The following is a 13,105-nucleotide window of genomic DNA, read 5'->3' as shown; positions in this document are numbered from 1 at the left end:
ACACACATTCAGGATTAGACAGAGTGATCCCAAACCAAACATGTGAGCCAGTAATCCAAATAATTTAGCATATGGTGGGCAGTGACAATATGCTGGCTGATGGCCTGATAGTGTGGGGTAGCACAGAAGCATCATGGGTAGTGTTGGCGAGCCCTTCAAATGTTTTATCAAGCTATAACTATATATGAAAACTTGCTGGAACAAAGGAATAACCGTTCAACTCAATATAAAGTAACACAAAGGCATGAAAAAACGTCACAGGTGTCATATAAGGTCATTGTGGCTCGTGCAGATTTCTTTCGAGTAAACGTCACGACTGTGTTAATCTCAAAGAGGCTACTGTTTACAAAACCCTCCACTTTAGGCTCATTGAGAGTTTTTGAATTGTTCTACATGTTTTCCACAGCCTGCTTATAGGTTTGGAAAAATGGACCTTGACTCATTATTTTAAACGACTAAGTGCCCAAGCTCCTTCCCATTGATTGTGATTTTTGTTTTTTCAAAGTGTAGGCTATTTGCCTTCTCACATCGTCTCCTGTCCTGTCTGTATTTATGATCGGAGCTTGCGCACTGAGCTCCTCCATTGTCTGGCCAGAAGCAGCAGCAGCAGCAGCGGCGGCGGCGGAGCGGAGAGCAGCGGAGCGCCGATCTGAGCGCAGGGGAGCGGCTACACTCTGACCCCGATCTACGGGGTTGAAAAGAGACCGCTGGTTGGAGACCCCCACGGACAGCGACGTCATATATTTTGGTGAAGGACGGACCGTCGTTTTGCGGCGGTCAGACAGACAGCAACAGTTGTCACGATGTCTGAGATCAGATGAGGCGAGAGCAGCGGAGTGAACATTGCGGCGCTGCTGTGATTCGGGCCGGGCGGGATAAACGTGTTGCTGCCGCGTCCTGCCTGCAATGATACAGCCGTGATAACCACCTGGGACAGCGAGGGAGTGTGGTGTACATCTGTGTGTCATACTGGGCTTTCGGCGTCATTCGGCTTGTCAGCCATCCCCCGGTTGTGTCGAGGTTTGTCTGCGGGTGAGGTGAATCCAGACGTCAGGGCGGGCTCATGTTCCGCTCAGCAGGGAAACGGGCTGTTGCGTCTGCAGAGAGTCAGAGCTGACGAGCCTGCTGAGACACACGGACAGACAGGCAGGCAGGCAGGCAGGCCGAGAGACAGACAGGAGCGAGGGGAGGGGGCGACAGCCTGTTTCGGCTCTCTCGACCCTTTGCGGATCGAGCCGAGCCCCCTCCTGGTATCCACCCAGAACCCCCACCCACTTGTCTCCCGCTTTGCATGGGGGGAAAGCAGAGCACGGCGGGGCGTCCCCGGGGTGCTTTTCCCGGTGTCTCTACGGATGACAGCGCGGTGCCACCCTCGGCCCACTTCGGCCACTACCGGCCGAGCGGCACCATGGGCCTGCGGAGCCGTTCGGTGAGCTCCGTGGCTGGGATGGGTATCGAGCACAGTCCCGCCGTGCCCTTCGGCTTCTACACCCCTAGAGGGACGGACTCGGATCGAGCCGGAGGGGGGTCTGGGGGTACTACCGCCGCCCCCCACGGTACCGGCTACCAGGACACTGGGGGAGGAGGGCACCACACAGACGGGGTGCTCTATTTGGGGTCCCGGGGGTCGCTGGCTGACACCTTGCCCCTGCACATCGCACCACGCTGGTTCAGCGCGCACAGCGGTAAGGGCGGCCTCCCCTGCACACGCACACGTACACACGCACTGTCACCCAAAATTTAGATGACGCTAAATAATTACAAAAAGAAACCACATTGTCACAGGGATACACCCCCCATCATCAGCTCCCACACACCCACCATCACGCACATCTTGTTTACCTGCAGGGAGAAGTGACACCATTGCTGCGAGTGTCATGAATGGATGTTTGGGCCCACCCAGGGATCATCTGTGTGACAGACACAAATGCAGCTTGCAAGAGGCTTAAAAATGCACACATATCAAATTATTTAACCGTTTTTTTCCATTTGAAAACGGCAATTTCCATTAAAAAGCACTAACTACTGAAGCAAACAGCTTAGTTTTAACCTAGTTTTTGCACATGGAAGTGGACATGAATACTAAAGCTTCAGCTCTGAAAATCTGAAAAACAAGTTTGGTTAGTCAGTCACATGAAATGCTGTTGATAGGTCCTTTAATGAAATGAGAGGAATAGTTGTGTTATGTGTGTGCAGGGAGAATTGGATTTGCAGAGCATAACATTGTAGGGTGTGCTCTGTCTTGACTATCATCACTGCACCGTCTGCATAGGTCATTCCTTGTTGTGTGAAATGACACTAATAAGCCTGTTGCCAAATCTGGCTGAGTCAATTAGCCCAGCGATTAGAGAGAAGGGAGGGAGGGAGGAGGAAAAGAGATGGAGGAAGGAGAGGCAAGGAAGGGAGAAGGAAAAAAAAGGGAGGGAGAGGATGGAGAGAAGGGATGAGGGGGGTTGTTCATGCTTATCATCGGCTTACCTCTTGCTCCACAATATGTTTCTGTGTGTGACTGAGCCTGTCAGGCCATCAACAACATGCACACAACTTCCCCGTCGTGTGCAGGTATCAACGCTAACACAAATCCTCAACCACATGGCCACAGCTGCCCTTCCCATGCAGACAAACACTCAGAATAAAGTCCTCAAGGTAAATTACACACACTCCCTCCTCATGCACACAAACATGCACAGTTACACACACATACACAGCAGGCTCAGTTAGGTCCCCAGGCTCTCATTACCAAAGCCCTGACCGGCTCACAGCAGGGGAATAGCAAGTCGGACGTCAACATCTTGGCTGTTTTTCCCAGCCTTCATTGCCTAGTGACTCTGATGTTCTTTCATATCAGTGGGAGGAGGCTACAGAGAGGGTTGTTGGAGAACTGAGAAAGGGGCACACGTCATGGAGAGTCCTTCAGGAAAACATAAAGGGAACTCCAACATTTATGTCTTACTCTGTTTGAATCAAAGCAGCAAAATAAATGGTTATATTTGGCCACATGGGTGTGGTCAGCAGTTAGCCTGTTGCAAGCTTCATACTGAGGTTGGTAGCAGTCAGATATAAAGAACCAAAAAGGAGCACCAATTTATTTATTTTGTATTATTATTCCTTATAAAAATCCACTCAACCACAAACAAATAACTTAATAGGGGTGATTTTGAAAAATGGAATTGGACCAACAAAGTAAAAAAGTGTTACTTAGAATGGCAGAGCAAATAAAAACAGTAAGTGGTTCAGTAGAAATATAAAAAGTAACCTGATTCAGCCCTTTAAAGGAAAAGAGCTGGATACGTTAACATAACTTGCTATAAAGCACTGAGGCTGTCCAGCCAATACTCTGATTTTTTTTTTATTTTCTTAAAATTTGTGCTTTTACATTCTTATTGACCAAGAGAGTCAGAAACTGGGGAGAGAGAGAGAGAAAGGAATGACATGCAGGAAAGGAGTGACAAGCTGGATTTGAACAGGCCGCTGCTTCAAGAACAACAGCTTCTTTGGGACGCACAGACATTACCCTTTAATAAAACATACTTCATGTCAGCGGTGTACATTCGCTCAGCAGTTTGCACCGACCAATAGTGCACACTCCTGCCCACTGGATGCGTTTCTGGAGTAATGAGCAGTAGAGCTCAGTCCTGGAGACAAGAGATCATAAGATCACAGGGGAACTATGAGTTTGTGTGGGAATTGCAAACTCAAGTGATAATGAGTCCAACATGACTACAGTATGTAAACAACATTTTATCTGGTTTGATTTGCTGGTGACTGACATTATTCTCTTATCTTTTGCTTTTACAATGGGTGAGTACGAGAGGAAATTGAAAGGTTATTGGTTTCTTGAAAGGATGTGTGTGTCATATAGAATCCTGTTTTCCACCTCAGAAGTTAATTTTTCTTCATCCACAGAGCCGTTTTACCTCTGTGGCCCACTGACTGACTGATGACCTGTAGCTTGTGAACAGAATGGGATGTAATCTTGATGTAGCGAGGAGATGTACTATACACAGTCTGTGTATTGTGTTATATTTTAAAGTTGACCAGATGCATTGTACCTTCTAGTTCCTGTTTGGGTCGATCTGATTTATAGGGGTTGACGCATTTTGGCAGCGGTCTCAAGCAGAGTGGATTGGTGCTTTTGGCACCGAGACTAACAATAATGTGTGCTGTGGAATTGCAAAGACTAACTAGAAGGGGAGCAATTTGAATGGCCTTTGCATGCAGATCAGAATATGTGGAGTTTTAAGGTCAGGTCACTAGCATCCCACATTTCATTTTTATGTCAGAGGCTCAGTTCTGTTCCCTTTACATACGGAAATAGATCTGTGTGTATTATACAATACAACTGTAACTGCTCCTCAAATATGGATTCTGTTTTAATGGTTAGTTTTTATTATGATCATTTATCTCCTAGTGATTGTCTTTCTTAATTTGATGTAAGAGAGCCTGGATGTAGCATCATGATCCATAGCTCTGATGACTAAAGAGGCTCTTTACAGTGTTCTCAACTGGTTTATCAGAGTAGAGGGCAAAGGCAAGAGAAAACACATCACTGAACGTTCCATAACCGCGAGTGTCTACTCCAGGACAACACAAGTATCTGCCCTGCTGTGGACTGGACCCACCTGTGGGATTTTGAGATTTTATCCATGAGTTTTAATATGTACTTTGGTTAGGGGAAAGGGTGTGATGTCGTGGTTTGACCAGCTACACTATATAGACAAATGTATCCGGCCACACCTGGTAATTACTGAGTTCAGTTGTTCAGTCAGACTTGTTGCCACAGGTGTATAAAATCAAGCACCTAACCATGTTGTCTCAGTCAACATTGGTGATATTCCATATTAAAGTACATGTATTTGAATGCAATGTCATCACAGTTCCTGCTGGTGTTATGATCAGGTATACCAAATACTTTTTTCCATATAGTGTAGTTCCCTTCTGCTTGTCTCCAAATCATATCACCAGTGCAGTAGTGCCCATTGCAGGGTTGTTCTGGCTTTAATTCAGAACAACAGAAGGTGACAGAGAAGTGCATTCTATTTTAGAATAGTCAGTGGCCATAAAATGGTCTAAAATGGCACTGAGAGATGACGGACTTTGCAGGATCAAAGGGCAAGATAGCATAAAAAAGACAGACAGCCCTCTGAGATGAGTGACAAGTGTTAGGGGAAGAATAGGACCATCTGAGGAGGAAGAGGGCAAAACTGACAATATTTTTCCTGTCTCTGTGAGTAAAGTTACAGGTTCAATCTGTCATTCTTTTTCTCAGTGGGTTATGTGTGCTGTCAAGGGCGGCGGCCTGTCAGATCTCAAGATACAGTCTAAAGCATCTGATGAAGGTGGCTCACATTTTTGATGCCTACATCAAAGTTTGTCACTCCTTTAGAGAGTTTTTTTTGTCACCTTTTTACATATCCAGTTATCCACTGACTTCTCAGCATGCTTTTTCACTTCTAACTGCAGAATAAATACTCCTCTCACTGGGGTGTTCTGGTGAAAGAGATTTTTCTAGAAACTCTGCTGCCTAAAGCTGCTTTCAGAACATGTCAAAAAATCCAGTGTCCTCATTTATTGCAGTGAAACCACTGGGATGGCACAGCTGGGTGCCACTGAAAGGGCTCCTGCAAGAAACTGCATAAAGTGTGTAATGAGGAGTTCATCCTGGTTCAACTTAAGCTGCAGCATTGTGCATTGTCATCTGGGAATGAATTGTGTTGGCTTATCTAGTACATTCAAATATCCATGCAGGGTATAGTATGTAGTTTATATGTAGCACATTGCACTGTGTTTGAAATAAAGTCTCTCACAAACTACAGAAAATTTCAAAACTAAGTGAACTGAAACTATTTTCCAAACATCCTACCACGCAGTCCTCTCTATAGTGTTGTGATTTATTCAGATCAAATGTTAAAACTGGATGTTGTCCAGTGAAATAACTGTCCATATCCAAATGTCTTCATTGATATATTATTTTAAATCTTACAACAATCTCTTCCTCAACTTGAGAAAGTAACGATGAAAAAGGATGGTGCTTTGGTTTTTGGGCTTAGAGGGTAGGAAAGCTGAGAAATAAGATGTGTTAAAATAGTAACCACAGAGAGGTGTAAAAAGGTGGCACTAAAAAATGCATTGCCTCCTTTGCCCAGCTAAATTAAGTGTTCCATTTAAAACCATGCCCCAATCGTATCCTGGTATCGGATATCTGTGAGTGACAATGGGCCAGTCCATGTGGCTGATCTATAAAACTCAGTTCTGTGTGGACAGCAATCCTCTGAGAAAAGGAGTTAGATACGTTTGAGCATGAGAAAAGACCAAAATATACTGGTTAACATTGTAAAACAGAATAAAATTAAATGTACCTGTCTTCATAGACCTGCCATACGGACCTCATGCCAGTTTCTCAAGCACATTCATGACCCAATAAAAACAGTACAGCAACCCACATTTGGGTCCCAGCCCACCAGTTGAGAACCACCGGTTTAGACTTCTCTGCACACATGGTCAAGAGTTCTGTCACAACGCAGAGCATGAGTGATGCCATTGCAAGTAGTTGGCAGATTGTGATAACTAGTCAGTTAACATGCATATTACAACTTTTTGTCCAGAATCAGGTAATATTGACAAATGATTCCTGGTGTCATCCTCACAATAAATAATACAAGTTTTTAATTTTACTAGGGAATTGAATCAGACCAGGTATCATCTTCAGGTATTAAACATTAGGGTGAATGTAGTCTAGGGATGCATGTATTGGATATTTGCCAATATCCGATATGCCTATATTTACGAAATTATTTATGCAAATACCTATACCAATATAGATGCAAATATTTAAATGAAGTTCAGACCTAAAATTTCAGTCCTTAAAACTCACTTAAAAATGATGTAGATCTGTCCAGCCTAATACTTCTCTAACTTTGTTGTCCGCAGAGCCAATATTTACAGCTATATAAGCAGATTTTTGTAGCCAAAATATCAGTTGTGAATCTTAGCAGAATATCTTGTATCTACTGATACAATAATTCCCTTTTAAAGGGAGAATCTGCTGATACCAATATCATACAGATAATATCGTGAATCCCTAAAACATTCCTATTAAGTAAGTTTTCTACCTACAGAGCTCTGGTTTGTAGTTTAACTGATTAACCTCTTAATGTAAATGATGGTGCTGTCAGATAAGTGGAATATTTCATCATGATAATTCTCAGAATGTTTTTAATTTTTCATTGTTTATTATCCACTTTCTTTCACATTTTGAAATTTCACTATTTTGCATTTAAACTAGTTTCTGTTTCATTTTTTTTTTGTACTGTCCTAAACTAAGGGTGGTTGAAGAAATACATTTTGGGTAGATTAAAGATTATGACATGAACTTTTCAATTGAAAAAGGAACTTGTTACAGATTGAAAGGAAAATAATAAAACTATTAAAAAGTAAATGTTTCATAACACAAGTTGCATATAAGTTTGAACTTGTCCGCTGAGCTTTTTGATGTGTCATCACTGTAGCTGCTGGGAAACACTGCAGTGCACAGCTGAAAGCTGAAAGGGACAAAGAGCTTATGACTACTATAATTAGAAAACATTAATGCACTAATGATGGACCCTGGTTGAGTGCATGAAATCTGACAGCCCTAGTATGTAGACATTGGCAGACTTTCTGTTACTTCAGAAAGTTCACCCTGTTGTTAATATAATTCAGGTACACACACTACAAAACACAACAAACTTTTAATGCTACAGAGGTCAGGAGGGGTGCATGGCAGGAGCCATGAAACACATTCTACTGCTTTTTCTTGCTTGGTTCCCTCTTAAGGAATTATCAGTCAAATCTGGTTGAAGTAGTTGTTTCAAAGCCATTGAACAGCAAGATGTATTTGAGAGGTAGCTTTTTTAAACTTCAAAACATGCAGCTGTACTCCCAACAGGCTGTAGGATGAAAGCTAAGACAAGAAACATGTTCAGTTTGTAGCAGTTCAGCAAAGGACAATACGTTGGGTTTTTAAATGAATTTAATTAACAGACATTAAATTTTTAGAGATACCCTTTTACAAACAGGAGGCTAATCTTTTATTTAAAATAAAGAGCAAAACAGGGCTGGCACTCATACCTTTAACAAATAACAGTAGTACTCCTCTTATCTGGTCCTTCATGCTTGTTTGTGTTGAAGGGATCCTTTTATGGACCTAAAAATGGATGATTTTCATATGGAAGTTTGGTTAAAATTTTCTCTGAGCTTGTGCTTAAGTTTGCATGCTCACAGCATAAACAGCTAACTCATGATGTACTTCAGATATTTTGGTCGCCTTGACTATCTATCACACGGTGTTCTTGTTCCAATGCAACATAAAAGTAGGATTATCAACCTTCAAGAAAGGTACATTTGTTAAGTTTTTTACAGCTGTTGGGGAACAGAGGAAAGTTAGAGGGCCCTCATGTGTTCTGGGAGAACTTGTAGAACATTTGAAGCTATTTGTAGAACATTTTAAGCTATTTTAAGCTATTATAAGCAATTTTAAGGATTGAAATTCTTTGCAGTGTTGAAAATACTCATAAATTGCATTTATATACATTGGGTGTGTATTTTATAATACACAATATGAAATTTTACTCAGCAATTTCAGAACTTATTTTACCTTTGAAAAGATAATGAGTGATAATTTAGTCAGTGAAAAACATCATGCTTATTTGTGTAAAGTCACTAATGTGTGAAATTGAGCTTGCAGAGGATGTTAAAAGGTTTTAATGGTGTGCAGTTATGAAATCTGCATGAAGTCATTCTAAAGTTTGACAAGATTAAGTAAGATTTTTGTATCACCCTCTTGTTGAACCATTTCCATTAGTGTGAATTTGTCTCTGGATCAGACCCAGTCATAGAAAGTAGCTGGAGAAGACGCAAGATACCAACTGTGGCTGTAGCCAAAAGATCCAGGGGACAAAACTGTGCTGTCATCCTGAAATAAGAAGCTGGCTCTTCTTTGCTTTGCATCTGTTGAATCTGACTATGCAGAATCCATATAAACCTGGGATATTCTTTATTTATGAATCAGGCTGGCAGTCTGCTCTGTAGACAGAAAGTGAATCTAGTGAAATCTGGGTTAATTCTGTAGTTTATGCAGTATATCAGCATCATGGCTGCCCATGGAGGAGCTCATGGATGCTAAAAAAGCATGGTTAAGTCCTGAAAGACATGACAACAAATTCTGTGTTAAACTAAAATCACTTTTCATTAGAGCAGCAAAAATGCTACTTGTATGTTTTGCTTCTTCAGTAAAAATGCAGCCTGTATCAAATGTAATGTAGAGTAATCTAATGTAGTAATGTGTAATGTAGAGTGGTAAATCATCATTCAGAGGGTTGGTACTTAGATCCCTTGCTCCTGCCAAAGTGTCCTTGGGGAATAACAGCCCCAAATTGCTCCCAGTGGCAGTATATTGATGATTTAGCTAATACTGATGGGTCAATGAAACATGCGAATGAATAAGTGGTCAGAATACTACAAAAGCACATTTATTTTACAGATGTATTCAACTAAACCATAACTGACCCATGATTAGTACTATTGTCATGCTTCAGATTAAATGCTGATTTTACAGAGCATAAAAAGCAGAGAAATAATACCTAGGCTGACTTAGAAAGGCTGAGTGAACAATCATCTTGCATAGTGACTACCAACAGACCATAGAGATGGATTCTCAGCACTGTCTTCAGCAGATGTAGCAGAGCATCACAGCTTACCAGGAGGAGGTCCACACTAGAATTTAAATAGATTTTTTCCCATCCAAACTCTAAAGTGCTCTCCATGAACTGCTGAATCGAAACAGACGCAACACGTCATTGGTCAAGCTCTACTCCAAAAGCATGCAAAACATAGTGACAAATGAGGATCTTCGATCAATGAAGAATTGCCATCCTGTCCATGATAGTCTTAAAGATATTGTGATCAGAAACTGGTGCACTGTTGGATGGTTTTTGTGCAGGAATAGAGAGCTCTCTAAAGGACTGAAGAGTTAAAGGCAGGCTGAAATCTTGACCTTTATATTCTCACAATATGGTTGCTGTTAAAAGGGAGGAGCTGTTGTTGACATACTTCACCAAAATACACAAGAAAGCACACATGCCCACCATTACATGCATGTCATAGGCTGTTCTTTGACATTTCCAAGAAGACATTTCTCTTTGCTGTACTGAGAAGCTGCTGTCTCTGTGCTCCTCTATAAAATGGCTGTTAATCAGACAGGCCACAGGTGCCTCTCCTCGTTTGCCCTTGTGTGTAAGAGAAAGAGTGTGTCTGTATTTCTGAATAAGCGTCGGCAGGGGAGGAGCAACACGGGAGAACAGATTTTCAATTTAAAATTCAAGACAAAAGCTTGTGATGGTGGGACTGTATTTGTGTGTATGTGTGTGTCCATTCAGATGTAAAAAATGTCGAGTTTACCAAGCTAATGGAAATCAGGACACAGACCAGAGGCGCCTTACAATTGCATTTGTAATGTAGCCTTATGTGATCCAGCTCGGAAATTGTATCCTCTCATAACACAGTCACACACACAGACACACACAGTGACACACTCATACGGAGAGCAAGAGCAGTCAAGTTGCCTCTCCCTCCTATCCATCTTTGGTTGGGTGCAGGTGGAGGTCAAACAAACCACGTCAGGCGCATTAGACGGCTGCTGCTTGATTCAGGGACATGAATGGGCTGGAAGATGTAGAATTCATTCATACTTTTACTGCAGCCTTGTTTCAGACCTGTCTCCACTACACTATACTACTGCTGACAAAACATATGGCTGCTCATGTTTTGTAAATCTACATCTCACTGGAGGAACTGTTGTCTAACTCGCTGTTGTTTCTGGGACTGATGTTGGGTACTCATCATAGCTGTGCTGACTATGTAAACTGATCATAACCTGTATGAGTGTTTTTTTTATTTTTATTTATTCTATTCATCCTGTATTTTAGCAGGGAGAACCCACTGAGGCAGAGATCTCTTTTTCTTGGGTGCCCTGCAGCAATACTATAAAAGAAGGATCAGAAAATACAGATAGAACAATTACAAATACATTCACAGTCACATGTATTCTTGTAATCTAAACCCTGATTTAAAAGAAAAATCACTATTTGAAACAGCTGCAATCACTTTGTGTAAGTTTTTGAGACACAAGGTCTTAAAAAAGCTGTATGATACCAAAGAAGGTAACCTAGGTATTATTCCAAAGTTATTCTACATATTACGTGCATCAACACTAAAAGCAGAGTGGTGTCTATAAAGTGATCTATTTCTGAGATCTGATAACAAGTACAATAACGAAGTGACACAAGTCACAGTGCAATATCTATCACTGCTGTGATAAAGCAAAGAGCACTGTGCTGTTTGGCATCCAATGGCTTTAACTTGGAAGCAGTTGCATCTAGAGAGTGTCTCCATAATCCACAACAACCTGAAACAATCTTTTTTTCTGTTATTCATTGTTAAGCAAGACTGATTTCTGCAAAGAAACCTTAGCTGGAGCCTTATTTTTCAAATCAAATTTGAAATGTGTGATTAGACAAGTCCTGATCTAGCTAAATGCCCAAATACTTGACAGGTTGAACATGTTCAATGATGACACAGTTTATCATAGACAAAGTAGCATCAAAAGGGCTATGTTTTTATTTTTGTGGTGTTCATTGTGAGTGTTAGATTAATCAATGCTTGTTGCAATGTATTGAAAACATGTTGCAGCTGAGAGAGAGCCTGACTGTACAAAGTGCATAAGTATATGAAATTATATCATCAGCATAAAGATGTATTTTACAAGTATTTGTTGTATTATTAACATCATTAACATAACATGTTAATCAAAGTGGCCCCAAGATAGAGCCCTGAGGTACCACTGTATTAAATACCATTAAGGCATATTTTACATTATTAATTAATGACAACTCACTAAGTTCTGTCAGTCAAATAGTTGGTAAACTATTTACAAGCTGATAGCAAGACCAAGTGAAGACAACCTGTTCAATAAGATTGAGTGGTTTGACTGTATTAAAAGCCTTTGATAAGTCAGTGAATGATGGTGTGCTGTGTCTGGGTCTAAATCCTGATAGGTGAGGGCTAAGAATATTGTCCTGGATCTATTTTACATCTATTTTTTTACATTTCATATGTGGTATATCATGGTATTTAAATTATAAAATAATGCAAATGTGATAGCCTAGCTGCCTCGTTAAAAAAAAACAAAAACTTTCCTTTTGCTGTCATGATGTAATGCATGTCCTAACTTTACTAGCCTGCCAAAGTAGATGCTTGGCTTGGCATATTTAATACGAGGTTCTGTTATAGATTTGTTTTTGATAAATAGCAGTGTTGAAAGTTGGGTCACAAAAACTGTAACAGAGATTAACATAGGGTAAATTCTTGACAAACTCAGCTGTATACGATGGATCATAGGAACCATTAGAGTTAACATATAAACCGAGATAGAACTCATTATGTTATGTAATGTTGTTATTGTCAAACATTTACAAAAATGATTTCTAGAGACTCTTACTCTACAAGAATTAAATATTTACCTATTCATATTTCATAGCATTAACAAAAGCACTCATTGACATGGACAGTTTACAAATATATCAGGTAAAAGGTGGTTCATTGCAAGTGAACACGTTTGTACAGTATGCCGAGATGCCATTCTGACTAAAATGTCTAATAATTGTCTTAAAAATCTGCCTTAAAAACAGTGCCTTTGGTGCACTTATGATTCTGGTAGAACTTGCTCACTGTCCATAATTTACACTCAGCCTATAAAGATTTTAAAGATCTGTAAAACACTAAAGTTAGATTTAACTCCTCAAGGTGCTCCATGTTTCTCATTTTAATGCAGGAGATTAGCTGCTTTTCTGAATAACACATCCAACTGTAGATTTAACTACAACTGTTGAGCCTCACTTGTGGTGAAACATGTACGATGTTGACTTTATGGATGTGTCTTGGCTCAATGTACTTCCTGTAGAGGAAAAGCTCACATCATACTGAATACATGAATAATACAATAAAAGCGAGGTTATGATCAAACATTTCATACCATAAGCTTTCATTTTCCTGATTTTCCTTGATTAGT

At 40.7% G+C, this 13,105-nt stretch overlaps 1 protein-coding gene across 2 annotated transcripts in view; it reads left to right on the top strand.

Moving 5' to 3' along the window:
• Window positions 1-592: 592 nt before the first annotated feature.
• znrf1 (zinc and ring finger 1) overlaps window positions 593-13,105 on the top strand; it is a 96,693-nt gene continuing 84,180 nt past the window's right edge. For both annotated transcript variants that reach the window (XM_041796644.1, XM_041796643.1), the window contains exon 1: window positions 593-1,685. In XM_041796644.1, coding sequence (XP_041652578.1) covers window positions 1,292-1,685 — 394 coding nt within the window. In that variant the 5' untranslated portion in view covers window positions 593-1,291. The remainder of the gene's footprint in view (window positions 1,686-13,105) is intronic.

This window comes from Cheilinus undulatus, linkage group 9 (assembly GCF_018320785.1).
Source record: "Cheilinus undulatus linkage group 9, ASM1832078v1, whole genome shotgun sequence".
NCBI classification, from domain to species: Eukaryota; Metazoa; Chordata; class Actinopteri; order Labriformes; family Labridae; genus Cheilinus; species Cheilinus undulatus.
The sequence above is the reverse complement of the archived record's forward strand: the minus strand, read 5'-3'. Positions and strand labels throughout refer to the sequence as shown.